At 44.3% G+C, this 16,895-nt stretch overlaps 1 protein-coding gene across 1 annotated transcript in view; it reads left to right on the top strand.

Annotated features, from left to right (window-relative positions):
- LOC119963725 (phosducin-like protein 2) overlaps positions 1–16,895 on the top strand; it is a 41,383-nt gene that overhangs the window by 20,374 nt on the left and 4,114 nt on the right. Inside the window, exon 4 of the mRNA XM_038793034.1 lies at positions 1,878–2,021. Coding sequence (XP_038648962.1) covers positions 1,878–2,021 — 144 coding nt within the window. The remainder of the gene's footprint in view (positions 1–1,877; positions 2,022–16,895) is intronic.

A 16,895-nucleotide genomic window follows, 5' to 3' on the forward strand; every position in this document is an offset into this window, starting at 1 on the left:
TGGTGGCCAGGGCACCCAGCCCTAGCAGCCGCCATGGGCACCGGCATGTGGTGCAGGGTGGTGCAGGGTGTGGGTTCGGCCACCTTCCGGGCGGAGGGGGTGGGATTATGGCTGTGCGGGCAGGGATTGGTGCTAAGGGCACAGTGCTGGCTACTCACCCTGTCCGCCCTGAGATGGTTGTGCAATTTCTTTCAGCACTGCTGGCCAGTCCTGCTGGTGTTGCCCATGGTGCTGATGGCCTCTGCCACCTGCGTCCAGGCCCGGCAAACGGCGGTGCCTGGCAACCTCCTTCCCACTCCGGAGTATAGGGTCATCTACCTCTCCTCCATGGCATCCGGCAGCATCTCAAATATTCGTCTTGCTGCCATCTTGTTGGCTGGGATGGTGTGTGTGGAGGTGCAGTGTGTATATGCAGCTGCAGCTTCTCAGCCTCCTGAGTGTCAATCCCAGATCTATTTGTCTTTAGCTGCCGAATAACTGCAGTCACCAGGTTTGTAAATTTAAAAACAATTGATTTTATTAACAACAACAGCTACAATTAAATATGTAGCAAATACAACTAGTTATCTATTATCTAATTCCTAAACACCCCCTCCCCCCTCTTTAACTTGCCTCCACCTTCTACACATGCACACACAAACAAAAGACAGACAAACAAACACAGAGGGGAAAGAGGGGTGTAAAAATAATGATGAAAGTTAAACGATAAGGGTCTTTGTTTCAGATGGTTGGCTTCCGGTACATTTTTCTTCAGTCTAGGCTTTCAGTTTGAGGTTTTTGCTTTCAGTCTGTAATGGTTTTCACTCTTGATTCGTCCAGGTCTCAATAAAATTTCTGCAGTGTCATAAATCAGCAATAGGCAGATATATAGACACTCACAGCTGCCCCTCTTAGCATCCAGGATCCGACTGTCCCTTCCTTGGTTCTCTGGAAACCATCCCACTCATGTAGGACCCAATCACCCAGCACCTGTTGCTGGGCAGAATACATCCTTTGGCCAGATTATTGGTCACCAGCCAACCAATCAAATTAAATCCCTCCGATCTCTCTGGGGCCAAAAAGACTTGAGTTTTTCTGTTCAGAAGCTAAACCTCCATGGCACAGTTAACCATTGTGCAACTTTTGAGTTCCTCACTTCCTCTTCTTGACTTAAAGGTATATGTCCATTAAATAGCCATAGATCAAAATGATAACCATAAAGTAAAAGAAATAGGAAATTAGGGAATCAGCAGGAAGGACCCTTGCAATGAACACTTCATTACACTTATCTCAGCACAGTGGAACCCCAAATATTCAGACCCTTAAAAATTAAAGATATGAAGATCTGGTGAAAGAGAAGAGAAATTGGAATTACAGCAAATGGTTTTGATTTGGAGATAGCACTGCAGAATCGCAGAGGGCCAAAAAAATGTATGATTCTAAAGAATAATGGGGCGACAAGGTGGCATGGTGGTTAGCACTACTGCCTCACAGCTCCAGACACCCAGGTTCAATTCCGGCCTCAGGTGCCTGGCTGTGTGGAGTTTGCACGTTCTCCCCGTGTCTGCATGGGTTTTCTCTGGATTCCATTTCTTCCCACAGTCCAAAGATGTGCAGATTAGGTGGATTGGCCATGCTAAATTGCCCATCGGTGTCGAAAAGGTTAGGTGGGATTACTGGGTTACGGGGATAGGGTGGAGGCATGGGCTTAAGAGGGGTGCTCCTTCAGTGGGTTGGTGCAGACTCGATGGGCTGAATGGCCTCCTTCTGCACTGTAAATTATATGATCCTATGTTTTGAATTGATAGGTATACAGATGTGGATTCAGAGGCTTCTTTGAAAGAAACATTTTAAGCAGAGCAGTGCCACACTGAAAATGGCTCATGTTTGTGTTTTAGGCGAAAGCGTCTGGCAGAGTGGCAGGCCCTACAAAGGAAAAGTAAATTTGGTGAGTTGACTGAACTCCAAGGAGATGAGTACGTAAAGCAAATTACTTATGCAGGAGACGAAATATGGGTCATACTTCACCTTTATAGACCTGGGTATGTAGTTAATCAGTTTAACAGATGTAAGCATTTTTGTTGTTATGTTATTAACTTCAATCTTTCAACGTGCAACAGTAATATAATTAATTCTTCAGACCATAACATACTGCATCAAATATTATACATTACTGTCACATGTTAGAAGAATATTCGTGTTCACTAAGGTAAATTAACCAGTATTATTGTAAAGTGCTAAATTGTGGAATATTACTGAGGGGACAAAAATAATTGTTTTGGTGGTGAATGTAAAGTAATATTTGCTAACAATCTGGAAGTTTCCAGAAGTCAGGCCAATGTATAAAACCTGAGACTGGACAGAATGTTCTGTGTGGTAAGGGTTATTTGGTGTTTCACTAAGAGGTCTGGAGGCTTGTATGGTTGAACATAAACTGTTTATTGGTAACTCATAACCATGTATATCTCCAAGGTTCAGCCATGCATCTGTGCTGCCTCCATGCTGGCTTCTTCCAGACTCGACAGCACAGTCCATTATCATGTGACTCTCTACAACATTATGTTTCCCCAGTTGCACATTAACCCCGTGCCCTGTCAAACACCCTTATACTACATCTTTCTCCAAGTCCTTACACAAATATATTTACCATATAATACTTTTTTACTTTTTTACTTCCATGCTACCCCTCCAACTGCACACCCCCCTCCCCATCCACCCACACCCCATCCAACACCGTCTCAAATCCATGACTTTCTAAATTCAGATGGTCTGGAGGCTTGTCAATTTTTCCAGATATCATTCGGAAATTTTTAGAGGAATTGTTGTCTCTGTTGCTTTGGATTTGGTATTGAGTTGTTGTACCCTGTGTGTCCGGAACTTAGCTATTAACATTTGATTCACTTTTTGCGCTCCTTAAGTTGCATTACTCTTTATCGACAACCCACCTATTTTGTTTGGACACCACAGGCTCTATTTTATGTGCAGCTGCCGGTCGTGATTTGGGCAAGGGGATACGGCAAATATGTTGGGTGCCTGTAGAAACTCATGTTTTACCTTCTGATAAGACTCGATTGTCTGCTTGATTGGAGGTGTCGAAAATCCAACTTTATTACACTTGCATACAAACTAAATCAAAACTTAGAAACAAAATATCAAACAATACATGGGTTGGTCAAATACATGACAAAGGAAATCATTAAAAGTAAAAGCATAAAGAAATCACTTTTGGGCAGCACGGTGGCCTAATGCTTAGCACAGCTGCCTCACGGCGCTGAGGTCCCGGGTTCGATCCCGGCTCTGGGTCACTGTCCGTGTGGAGTTTGCACATTCTCCCCGTGTCTGCATGGGTTTCGCCCCCACAACCCAAAAATGTGCAGGTTAGGTGGATTGGCCACACTAAATTGCCCCTTAATTGTAAAAAATAATTGGGTAATCTAAATTTATAAAAAAAAGAAAGAAAAAAAAGAAATCGCTTTTAAAATAAACAAATAGGTTGATTCAAGAATTCAGGAAGGCAGGAACTCAGGAGGCCGACCTCGGCCACGAGTTCTTACTTTAAGGGAATCCTTATCAATGGTCTAATCCCTCATTTACTCTCTTTGGTTTCTAATTGTCAGCTGAGACCTCCTGATTTGTTCAAATAGATTTCTGTTACTTAGAAGATGATTTATTAATCAAACATTAGCCATTAATTAAAATTGATTGGTGTCCATCAGGATTAATTCAGTGTCTACATATGCATCATGAGAATAGGTTTCTCACGCCACTGCTGGCCATAGACCTTGCTGTAACTAATTAGTTAATGCATTCTTGTTGCTAAATGCACTAAAATACAATAGTCTATTCATTATATGAAATATTTGTCAAAACAATGTCTACGTTTCTATAGACAAGACACTAGAGTTCAACAGTTAATTAATTATCCGAAACAATGACTGACTTTTCACAGTCATGGCATTTGGAATAATTTTACTCTTTAGCTATGCATTCAATTAGAACCTAAAAACATGAATAAATCAATGAATCAATAAATCAATAATCTATCAGTGCCCACCCCACAACCTTCCCAATCCCTGCCGAGGTCACCTCCATAATACAACTGCTGGTCAGGTGCCCACCATATTTAAACATAATAAAGGGTCAAATAGGCTTGTTATCAAGCGAATAATGCACCACCTATGTCATAAACCATTTGGTGTGGACAGCCTAATATTTTAACAAAATTCGATCCTCAGGAGCTGCCCTTTGCCAATTAGGGGGTCACTCCCCTGAGATCTAATCCCCTCTCCTCCCTACCTGTCTGCAGCCTTAAAATGCACCTCTTCCCTTCCCTGGCCTGCCAAACCCTCCCTGTCCAAGATCCCGGATTTACCTGCTCCGGAAATCCATGGATTTCCTTCCTTTCCCTGCAGTCCTGGCAGGGATACTGACATACATTTGGTGCTGTTGTGACTGATGGAGCTGCTGGTCAATCTGGTTGGCTGGCAGCTCCAGAGGTCAGGAACTTTTTTCCAGTGAGGGGCATAAGTCCCACTTGACCCTTATTTAGCCCATCCACAGCACTTTCCAGGTGTGGGGCAGGCTGGCATGGAGCATACCAACACCATACGAACTTTTGTTTCCGGTGGTGCGAGCTGTCCATTCCGCCTGATTATTCAGCCCCCTGGGTGTATCCTGTTCCTTCTGAAGGGAGTGTTCACTCCATTCATTCCTAGACTAAACTCAGATTTTCTTTTTCCATGGGATCCACCATGTTCTTGTTGGAAGTTGATGTTTCAAAAATGGACCCTTCATTTCCACTTGTTTGGCAATCATAGCCAAATATTTGTTTACTCTCTTGTTTCCCAATTTGTTTTCAGCACCTACTATGGTGAGATCAATTGTCTTTGTTTCAGAGTTATCCATGAAACCCTCATACAAGCTTAACAACCTTAGCTCAGCATTCAATTCTGCTTGGAATCTTTCTTTCATGGTCACTGACTGCTCCTTAGACTATTGCAAATCACTCTTCAGTCGTCAATCTGTTTCGTAGAATATCTGCATTTGATATCTGGATTTGCTCTTCCATATCATGTATCTCAACCTCTATGTTGTTCAGATTGTCCGAAGCTCAAGAAATTTTGTTTGTTAATTCTGCTTTCAATCAACTGTTCTGACGAATTAGCAATTATTTCTCTGATCCCTGTGCACCAGCACTGATCCCTGTGGACAATTGTTTCTGAGATCCTTCAAGCTCTTTTGTGAAACATTCTGCTTGCTCTTGCCATTCTAGGTTCATAATATTCATCTCTTCACACCTGTCTTTGGAAATGTAATGTTTTTTCTAACCATTTTCCTCAGCTTTGTAGCCTCTCCCTTATACCTCTTGGATTATAGAACATTGTTGAGTCTTCTCTGCCTCCTGGTTCTTCAGTTCCTTTAGAGCTAAATTTATTTAGCTTCACTTTGCGATTTTCCAAAGAAACAAGCTTTAACCTGAAGGACCTTTGCAACATGTGAAGGTCTTTCACCAGATTTTCCATGTCTGTTTAAAGTAAGGTTATTATTATATTTATTGAGATTTTACACTTCAGACAATAAAGCAATGAAGTTACAAAATAATGCATCTCCATCAGTAAGGAGAGAGAAAACAAGAATGGCTTGACCTATATGAGTACAAAATGGAACAGGAGAGCGACATCGCAACTTGTTCAATACAAGCATTAAATAAAATTAGATTCCCATATCGCCCCACCAGAGCCAGAGGGAGAAACAAGCTAGGAGCATGAAAACATGACAAAATGGCAGATGGTCCACACCCTTATACGCCACACAAGCCCGCAATCATCACAAATATTCAGGATAAACTCCCTGCATCATGATAGGGCGCACACAAACGCACATCATCCTGAATTCCTGAAGCACCAATGGCACTAGCAACCTATCATAGTCTCCTTTTTCTGATAAACAGACGCATCTGCACCCATGCAGGAGCCAAGGATGGATGTTTCATATCCACCCTTGCAAAAACAAAATATAATACACGGAGACCTCAGATCCAATGGGAAGTACATACATACCATATAACACAACTAAACCCCAGGGCAGAAACAAAATGATTCCATATAATTCGCAGACTCGCTGGTAAGGGGCTCCCTGCCGCCAACACTAGCACAAGCCTCAACATTATTGACACCTAAAAAAGACAAAGATTCGACTGAGTACGGGTCCTACAGGCTCATCCTGCTACTCGAGTTAGATGCAAAAATCCTGGCAAAACCCTGGCGAAGTGGCTGGAGATTTGTGTGCCAGAGATGGCCACAGAGGACCATCCTGGCTTTGTCAAGGGCAGGCAGCTAACATCGAACATCAGGCGCCTGCTGAATGTGATAATGACCTCTTCCAAAGAGAGAACATCAGAAGTGATCATCTCCCTGGACGCAAAAATGCCTTCGACAGAGTAGAGTGGACATACCTCATAAAGTACTGGAACAGTTTGGGCTTGGGCCAGCATTCAGCTCCTGGTAAAACTACTGTACAACACCCCCATGTCGAGCGTACAGACTAACACCACAAGCTCAAAATATTTCTAGCTGCACAGAGGCATGAGGCAGGGTGCTCACTATCCCTGCTGCTCTTCCCTCTGGCAATCGAGCTACTAGCAACCACCCTCAGAATGACAAAGGGCTGGAGAGGTATCTAGAGGGGGGAACAGAGATCATAGAATTTCAGTCCATCCAGATTACCTGCTCCTCTACGTCTCAAACCCCCAAGAAAGCATGGGAGTGAAAATGAAGTTCCTGAAGGAACTCGGAGCCTTCTTGGGCTACAAACGTAAGCTGAGCAAAAGTGAAATCTTCCCAGTGAACCGTCAAGGCAGAGGGACAGATCTGGAGGGATTACCGTTTAAACAAGCCCAAACCAAATTCCGCTACCTGGGGTTCCAAATAGCCCATGACTGGTCATGAATCCACAAATGGAACCTGACAAATCCGGTGGAGGAAGTCAAAAGGACCTGTAGAGGTGGGGACACTCCCACTCTCATTGGCGGAGCCGGTGCAGATGAGCAAAATGTACTGCCCAGGTTCCCCTTCCTGTTCAGATTCCTCCTGATCTACATCCCCAAGGCCTTCTTCAACACACTCGACAAACTAATCATGGCATTTGTGTTGGGGGTTGGGGAGGGCCCGAGGACTCAAAAAAGGGTCCTACAAAGGAGAGGAAGCATGGGAAGTCTGGTCTCCCAAACTTACCACCACTGGGTACCCACAGCAGAAAGAGTGAGGGGATGAGTGAAGGAACCAGGAGCAGAATGGGTGAGGATGGAGGAGAGTTCTCCTGCACAGGGACATCTCTCCGAGCCCTAGTCACAATCACACACTCATCCCCTCCTACCATGTACTCAAGAAGCCCTGTGGTGGTAGCCACACTCTGAATGTAGTATCAGATGATATAGCACTTTGGCTTAACCGAAATGTCCACCATGGCTCCCATCTGTAACAACTGGAGGTTTACGCCTGAAACAATGGCTGCCCCTTCAAAGGTTGGAGACAGGACGAGGGGACACTGGCTGGTAGAGACATGCACGCAGATGACAGAATAGCGACGCTGGAGGAACTCAGGGAGAGGTTCTAACTACCAAAAGGAAATTAACTGAGGCAAATACAGCTCCAAAACGTCCTCCACAGGGAAACAACGACATACCCCCAGAGACCAGGACATTCACTAGTTGATGAACTGTTAGACATGGGCGACCTAGGGCACTGTGGGGACTTGCAAAAAACCTGTCATGTACCTTCACAGCTCTTCTAAAGGTATCCTGCTGTCCCTCGGAGTGAGCGCTAATGACCTGCACTGCAGAGCCAAAATGCTCAGACAAGACAGCATCTTTGATGGTAGCCATCATCCTGCTGCGCACGGCACTGCCAAGGTGAGTCCACTCAGCAGCAACTGCACCACTATAAACTGGGCCCCACCCCAACCCACTCCCACTACCATGAAGTATTTTACATTTTATCTTGGTTATTTCTTGTGAAAAAAAAATTATCAAGAACTTCTAGGGATATAGCGCAAGCCATGTAGCCCAAGGAAAAGCAAGTCTGAAATGTGCACTAAGTTGAAATGAGGAATTAAAAGATGAGCAGAGCCGGAACTCGCGAAAACGCAAACACTCCCGGGCTCACATAATGTGATTTCCTTTTCTTTGTGAAACTAAATTGCTTTGTCTTGAGATATTTGGTAACTTAACATCTCCTCAAGTTTCTTCTGCTGGTCCTTTCATTCTGCTGTTCAAGACAATCTCCATATCTTCAAGCTACTCCATTTGCATTTGATCTTGAAGGGTGATTCTTTCAACTGTGTATTTTCTTGTTGATCACTTGCCACCTCATGCTGCACTTCAGAGCATTGTTTTGTTACTACTGTTAGTTCCAATGCAGCTTTTTCTGAATTAGTATTAAACTTCGTTTTAACTCCTCATCTTTTTCTAGGGCTACATATTGATTCTTCAAAGAGTCTTTCAAAGCTGCAACATCCTTAAGTGCATTTTCTGGCTGCTGTTGTGCCTGACTGTATTCCGAGTGGAGTTTTCTCAACTCCTGCTTCATTTTCCCAATAATGAAATTTAGAGTTGTTATTTCCTCCTGGTACCTTTGCGATGCCTCAGAAATGTGTTTGTTCATATGGTAATAATCTTTATTATTGTCACAAGTAGGCTTACATTAACACTGCAATGAAGTTACTGTGAAAATCCCCTAGTCACCCCACTTCAGCACCTGTTTGGGTAAACAGAGGGAGAATTCAGAATGTCCAATTCACCTAACAGCACGTCTTTCGGAACTGGTGGGAGAAAACTGGGGGAAACCCATGCAGACACGGAGAGAACATGCAGACAACTCCCAGATAGTGGCCCAAGCCGAGAATTGAACCTGGGACCCTGGCTACCCACTGTGCTACCATGCTGCCCCATCTCAAACAATTTGGTTCAATGAACACTTTAATTTATCAAGCCTTTTCAAAGGTACTCAGCTTTAATTTTGTATTTCAAATCTTCCAATTCATTTTGATACAAACATTTTCGAACCTTCTTTCATTTTCCTTTTGCTGGGTTCATATATTTTGGCTTTTGTTTAAATTTTGTTACCTCTTTGGAACCCCCATGTTGTTTGCTTAAGTATGCCTTCTACCCTTTTGTAGATTTACTGAAGGATTTCTGTCACTCTTTTTAAGCTCTGTATGCTCCACAACTTGAAGATTAAAATATTTGTTAAAAGCTTGTAATGTTTCCCCAAAGCAGATTAAGGATTCATCGGTGTCTTGCATTAGGATTACTTATTCTGCAAATACATCAAACAAGTAGAAAAGTGTATTGGTGTGTACTTTTCTGATTTCTGACTTAATCCTGACATACTCCTGTCATCTAAAAATTCTCTTCTCCAAGATGCCGAATTCTGGGTCTGGTTTGGCCCTCGTCTTTCCTAAATTGGTCTGGTATTTTTAATTTACTATCCAAGGCCATTTTTCGTAACAGGAGAGTACCTCTTTATATTTTTTCCTTCAAAGATGGCTCTGCGATAAGCGTCAATTTTTTCCCCCTGGGCTGACCAGGTTACGGTGGGCTCCCTTTGTGGTAATGGAGCCATTTTTTAAAAGACATATCTTCTCCGCAGGAAACCTTTAAAACAAGAATCCTCGACCATCTAATCGATTTTTAAATCACAAGAAATATACTGGAAGCCAATTTTTAACCTCTGCCTTCAATTTTAAAACTAAAAGAAATCCATGCCTTAGCCAAAATGGAGCTGAAACACTGATTCTAGAAGTCCCAGCCTCAAATTCCACATCTACAATTTTTCTTCATGGGGTGGGGGGTGAATCGAGGCAGGCTGTAGCTCGCATGTGGTTTAGAGAGACAGCTGCACATGTAAAAGTGCAGAAGCCTTCAAACAGATGCTACTTTCTTAACCAGGATTTCCAAAACATGACTGACAGGCTTTAGACATTTAAGGAAAAGTCTAAAGTTATTGAAGTTATTTGGAATGATACAGTACCCTTTTGGAGAATTAAGGACCCTTTAGACAGACAAGATACCTCTTTGGGAAAGATTGGTTTGTTCCAAATAGACATGAATGTGTGATAAAAGTGAATAAGATGAGTGGAACTGTCAAACTCCAAAATCCCAAGCCTTCTGGTTGCACTTGCAATTTCACTAGCTGTCAGTTGACATCATTCTGAGGGTCATCAATATAGGATTAGTGCTGCATGACTGATTTGACAACCTATTGTTACACAAAGGGTGGCTTGTAAATCTGCAGTTTAACTTTTTAAAATTTTTTTAGAGTACCCAATTATTATTGTTTTCCAATTAAGGGGCAATTTAGCGTGGCCAATCCATTTACCCTGCACATCTTTGGGTTGTGGGGGTGAAACCCACGCAAACACGGGGAGAATGTGCAAACTCCACATGGACAGTGACCCAGGGCCAGGATTCGAACCCAGATCCTCAGCGCCGCAGGCAGAAATGTGCCACGTGCCGCCCATCTGCAGTTGAACTTAACAGTTCCAAGTATTTGATGTGAGGCTATGAATACAAATGTTTGTTTTCAAAAGACATTAAGTACTTGGATGAAATGTGTATTTTACAAGTGATTAAGGGTTTGAAGGAATTTAAAATGCATTGAATGGATATTTATGAAAAGTTACTGTATATTTTAAAACAGTGAAATCTGGCACTTAGCAGTTTATTTATTTCATGGGTAATGGATGAGTTGGCATCGAGGAAGTAAGGGGAAAGAGCGGTGGTTTGGGGTCACGGGTTGAAATGAATTGGCAACATCGACATAATGGTTATAAGGGCCATGGGGTGAATGGATGGTCATGGGTTGGCGAGGTTTTCATTAAGCTGGCATAAATGCTAGAAAGAGTCTTGAGGATGGGTAGAAGGGCATATGTTGGCATGGAATATTTGAGGATCCATGGAGTGGATAGAGGGCATAGGTTGGCATGGAAGATATTGGTAGCCATGAGCCATTTGTGAGGGTGAGGGCTGTTTTTTGTTTTACTGTTTTTTCTGTAGCTGGGATGATGTCCCAGAGCACAATGAAGAGCCTTTAAGCAGCCCACCACAGCTCCTGGAAGACCCTGTGGCTGCCTCTGCGCTGTTTCTGGGGTAGGCAGATCCAAAATCCATTCACACCGAGAACGAAAATCCAAAGATCCAGGGCACTTTCTCCTATGTCAAGTTTGTGGAATTGGGACTGTTCCTGACTCTGCACTCCCGAGTGAAATTTTGGTTCATAGTGAAAACAATGCCATATTTTTGGTGCTGTGTAATCTTGTGGCCTGACTGCTCACAGACCATCAGAGTTTAAAAGGTTCAGATTTTGATGAAAAAGTAATGACCTGTGAACATGCCATTTTTAATCTTCAAGTTAGCCAACAATTTATGGCAAGGAAGGAATCCTCTAGGTTACTAATCGATTTACACTGTTTCAATGTTAGTTTTGTAAACCAGCATCTCATCCTTAACTTTCCCATGCTTTTCATAAAGTTGCCACATTTAAGGCAGCACGGTGGTGCAGTGAGTAGCACTGCTGCCTCATGGCCCGAGGTCCCAGGTTCGATCCCGGCTCTGGTTCACTGTCCGTGTGGAGTTTGCACATTCTCCCTGTGTTTGCGTGGGTTTCGCCCCCACAACCCAAAGATGTGCATGTTAGGTGGATTGGCCATTCTAAATTCCCCCTTAATTGGAAAAATGAATTGGATACTCTAAATTTATTTTTAAAAAATAAAGTTGCCACATTTGTGTACTAATTATCCAATAAACTTGCCACAGAAAGTTAAGTGCCCTTCTAACAATGTGGTAATGATCAATCACTGTCAATCAACTCTCTTGTCCAGAAAGTCAACGGAATGTGAGGCATCATTCCTTCAGGTGTAAATGGTTGATGAAGATTTCAGAAATTTTGAATTTAAAACTTTTCTTACTTTTCGTTTCTATCTCTGTTCTTTCTCTCAGTCTAATCTTTCTTTCCTCCTCTTTAGATTTTCTACACCTGATTTGAAATCCCTCTTATTCAACCTTTCTTAATCCTTCTCTTTTTATTTCTCAATCCTTCAATCTCACTGTTAAATATTATTTCCCCCACTGTTCACCAAGGTCCCAATGCTCTAATAGAAAAGAAAAATCCTGATAATCTGAAATAAAAACAGAAAATGCAGGAAATACTGAGCAGGTCAAACAGCAGCTATGGAAACACAGGTTTAATATTGAATTCTGCTAAGTATTTTCAGCATTTTCTCTTGATATCCCAGATGCTCTGTTACCCTCATGACACAGTTATCAGCTCACACTTCCAGCAAATTTGTGGAAAAATATGTTTTGACCTGAAGTTTGCAGGAACAAGTCAAAGTAATAACATAAGGTACAATATCTCGCAGGAGCAAATTCTGGGCCATTATGTTTGAGATTATAAACAAGGTTTTAATTTACAATTTTTACAGAAAAATAAATGGAATCATGAAAATAAATCTCACAATACCAGTAAAATTATCTGAATCCTCTGTAATTAAAAAGGAATTTGGTTTATTTGCCTAAAACCTAATTGTAAATAGATAGAAATGTTGAATATAATTCACAAAATACTGATAAAAACCCTAGACCCAATCGAATAAAAACTGAAGTTCAAATTTATTGGTAGCAATTTCAACTTTGCTATCTGGGGAGTAATGTGACAGAACTGATTATCTGCTCATAGTAGAACCATCCTGTTTTTCATTTCAATTATTTCAATAATGGTTTTACAGTGATCTTAATATTAAATATGGTTAACATTGGATTATTGTCATATGCTTAATTAAGCCCATATAACCTGAAATAACATTCTATGTTCTGTATTTCTTTTAATTGAGCTCTCTTTTCTTTTTTAAACAGTCCCCTATGCATATTATTTTTTCATGTTATTGGATTTATTTCAATCTGCAAGCTTGACCACTATATTGAACCTTTCTGCTTAGAGCGCCATCTTGTGGTTAGGCTATTCTCAGGTGCCAAGCACCTGAACGCTGGTCACCAACCTGAGGACAACACTGACTAACTTAAATTTGAAAGACAAACGTAACCACAGAACAGTTACAGTGTAGATGGAAGCTATTCAGCCCTTTTGTCTGTGCTAGCTCTCTGAAGGAGCTAGCACAGTGTCACTCCCCCATCTATTCCTCACAGCCCTGCTCATTCCTGCTCTTCAAATAATACGTAGAGCATTGTCGGGTGTAAATCAGTTTCACATTCTTCCGGCCCACTCCAGCTGGGGTGAATCGCACCTTGCCCAGAAAGGGCGAGAACCTGATCACAATTCATTTGCATCCATTTTAATCTCATCAGCTTGATTAAAGTTGAAGGCAGTGGCCTCCCGGTATTCACCACCACTCCCGCGCAGCCCTCACCCCCCTCTCCAACTGGAATTCAGCAGATGCAAATCACTACTGCTCCCTAAAAGTGGGGACCAGGCACCAGGGAGACTGAAGGGGAGCAACAGGGCGAGTACCCTCTCTACACTTACCTCCAGGGTGCCAATGCGAGGTTTGGGGGGGTTGTGGGCAGGGCTGCAGGGACTCAGATCGGGGGTCTTTCTCGGGATGGGGGTCGTGTGTTTAATTTTTTCTCTGTAGCCTTGAAGACCTTTAAATTATCTTTCAGCATGTCAATTTTAATGATCTATCAGGTGATGTTAAAAGTCTTTCCTCTGTAGCTTCAAACCTTTGCTGTCTCTCCCAGCATGGTAACATCAATAATCTGTCAGGTGAAGGTAAACATCTTCCCTCTGATGTGATTTTCTTCATGTTCAATTTCATTCCCTTTGAACTTTTCCAAGCCTCTAGGCTTGCTGAGCATCCTAAAAGCCTTGAACTGCATTGTTTACAGTAAAGTTCATGGTCTTTTACAAGCCTTTCGGTTGACAGGTCCAGGCTATTTCAAAGGATGGTCAGTTTGTTTGTTTTTATAGCTCTTCATGGTCCATTTTAACTCTGAAGGGTTTCCTAGAAAGTGCAGGTATTGTTTCTAACCGAGTTTTTATAATAGGCTGTTTATTGTTCTGAAGTGCTTCCTAGAAAGGCCAAATGCTCTGTCTGAGTTCTGCCCATGGCACCCTGGCAATGCCAGGTTGCCACTGCCAGGGTGTCACTACCAAGGGCAAGGCCTTGGGTGGCTGAGGGAAGAGCCTGAAGTGGGAGAGGCCTGAATGGTGAGCCTCTGGTGAAGAGGCTTCTCAAGGATGTCTCTCACTTGGGTAGGAGCCCAGGGGGTGGTGGTGGGAGGGGACATACCAGCTATTGAGGGGTAGGCCTTGCCAGCGATTGAGGGAGGGGCTGCAGTGTTATTCTGAGATCAAGGGGCCCATTTTAAGGGACGCCCCATTCTCTGAGGATCTGGCCTTAACATCTTCTTCAGGTCCTACGGCACTAATTTCCCGGCTCCAAAACAATTTCCAAGTGTGGGTGGATTGTTATCTGGATTACGCCAATCCACCCGGTGGGAATCGCACCTCGTCTCACGTCGGAGACCACACTTAGAAATGTTTTGGAGAACTCTGCCCAACATCTTTGGACTACAGCAGATAAATATGGATAAAAACAGCTTGTGCTTACTTAAATATTGCCTATAAGATAATAAATGTTCCAAGGGAGCACATTTGTCACTGAATATCACAAAGAGAATCAGAAAGCAAATAGCAAAATCATTAGGGATGTGGCCAAGAGAATGGCGAGGTAGGCTTTGAAGTAGTATTTGAAAATGGGGGTGAGATGGAGGAATGGAGTGGTTTAGGAAGGAGGTTTCAGAGTGTACGTCCAAGGTTATTTTTTTTTTTTTTTTAATAATTTTTATTGGAATTTTTTACAGAAAATATAAAAATATAACAACAAGTATAGCAACAAGCAGTAATATGCAACTAACAGCCCCATAACACCCACAATTCCCCCCATACCGTAACATCACATGTATTACACTCCCCCCACCCTCCCCCCCCCCAACAAGAGAACTTAACCATAAATTAAAATTAAATAAATCAAATTTAAATACAATAAGCAAACATAATCAACGTCCCCCCCCCCCCCCACCCCCCCGGGTTGCTGCTGCAACTGTCCCAGTACCCTATCGTTGAGCCAGAAAGTCGAGGAAAGGTTGCCACCGTTTAAAGAATCCTTGCACCGATCCTCTCAGGGCGAATTTAACCTTCTCAAGCTTAATGAAGCCCGCCATGTCATTGATCCAGGTCTCCACGTTTGGGGGCCTCGCGTCCTTCCACTGTAGCAAAATCCTTCGCCGGGCCACTAGGGACGCAAAGGCCAGCACACCGGCCTCTTTCGCCTCCTGCACTCCCGGCTCTACCCCAACCCCAAAGATCGCGAGTCCCCATCCTGGCTTGACCCTGGATCCCACCACCCTTGACACCGTCCTCGCCACCCCCTTCCAGAACTCCTCCAATGCCGGGCATGCCCAGAACATATGGGCATGGTTCGCTGGCCTCCCTGAGCACCTGACACACCTATCTTCACCCCCAAAGAACCCACTCATCCTCGTCCCAGTCATGTGGGCCCTATGCAGCACCTTGAATTGAATGAGGCTAAGCCGCGCACACGAGGAGGAAGAATTTACCCTCTCCAGGGCATCAGCCCATGTCCCGTCTTCGATCTGTTCCCCCAGTTCCCCCTCCCACTTCGTTTTCAGCTCCTCTACTGACGCCTCTTCCACCTCCTGCATAACCTTGTAGATATTGGAGATCTTCCCCTCCCCGACCCAGACCCCCGAGAGCACCCTGTCACACACCCCCCTCGCGGGGAGCGCAGGGAATCCCTCCACCTGCCGTCTAGCAAATGCCTTTACCTGCAGATATCTAAACATGTTTCCCGGCGGGAGCCCAAATTTCTCCTCCAACTCCCCCAGGCTCGCAAACCTTCCGTCGATAAACAGCTCCCTCAGCTGTCTAATGCCCGCTCTATACCATCCCCGAAATCCCCCATCCATGTTCCCCGGGACGAACCTATGGTTCCCCCTTAACGGAGCCTCCATCGAGCCCCCCACCTCTCCCCTATGTCGCCTCCACTGCCCCCAAATCTTGAGGGTAGCCGCCACCACCGGACTTGTGGTATACCTCGTGGGAGGGAGCGGCCACGGCGCCGTTACCAGGGCCCCCAGGCTTGTATCCCCACAGGACGCTCTCTCCATCCGTTTCCATGCTGCCCCCTCCCCCTCCATCACCCACTTACGCACCATCGACACGTTGGCCGCCCAGTAGTACCCCGAGAGGTTGGGCAACGCCAGCCCCCCCCCATCTCTACTCCGCTCCAAGAAGACCCTCTTCACCCTCGGGGTGCCATGCGCCCAAACAAATCCCATGATACTGCTGGTCACCCTTTTAAAAAAGGCCCTAGGGATAAAGATGGGCAAGCACTGGAAGAGGAACAAGAACCTCGGGAGAACCGTCATTTTGACGGATTGCACTCTGCCCGCCAGCGATAGCGGCACCATGTCCCACCTTTTAAATTCCTCCTCCATCTGTTCCACTAGTCTGGTGAAGTTAAGCTTATGAAGAGCCCCCCAACTCCTGGCCACCTGCACCCCCAGGTACCTGAAACTCTTCACTGCCCTCCTGAAGGGGTGTCCCAATTCCCTCCTCCTGATCTCCCGGGTGCACTACAAATACCTCGCTCTTTCCTAAGTTTAGCTTATAGCCCGAGAAGCCCCCAAATTCCGCTAACAGCTCCATCACCCCCGGCATTCCCCCCTCTGGGTCCGCCACATATAACAGCAGGTCGTCCGCATACAGCGATACCCGGTGCTCCTCCCCACCCCGCACCAGACCCCTCCACTTCCCTGACTCCCTCAACGCCATGGCCAGCGGTTCAATCGCCAGTGCAAAGAGCAGGGGGGACAGGGG

The sequence above is a fragment of the Scyliorhinus canicula genome, chromosome 3 (assembly GCF_902713615.1).
Source record: "Scyliorhinus canicula chromosome 3, sScyCan1.1, whole genome shotgun sequence".
NCBI classification, from domain to species: domain Eukaryota; kingdom Metazoa; phylum Chordata; class Chondrichthyes; order Carcharhiniformes; family Scyliorhinidae; genus Scyliorhinus; species Scyliorhinus canicula.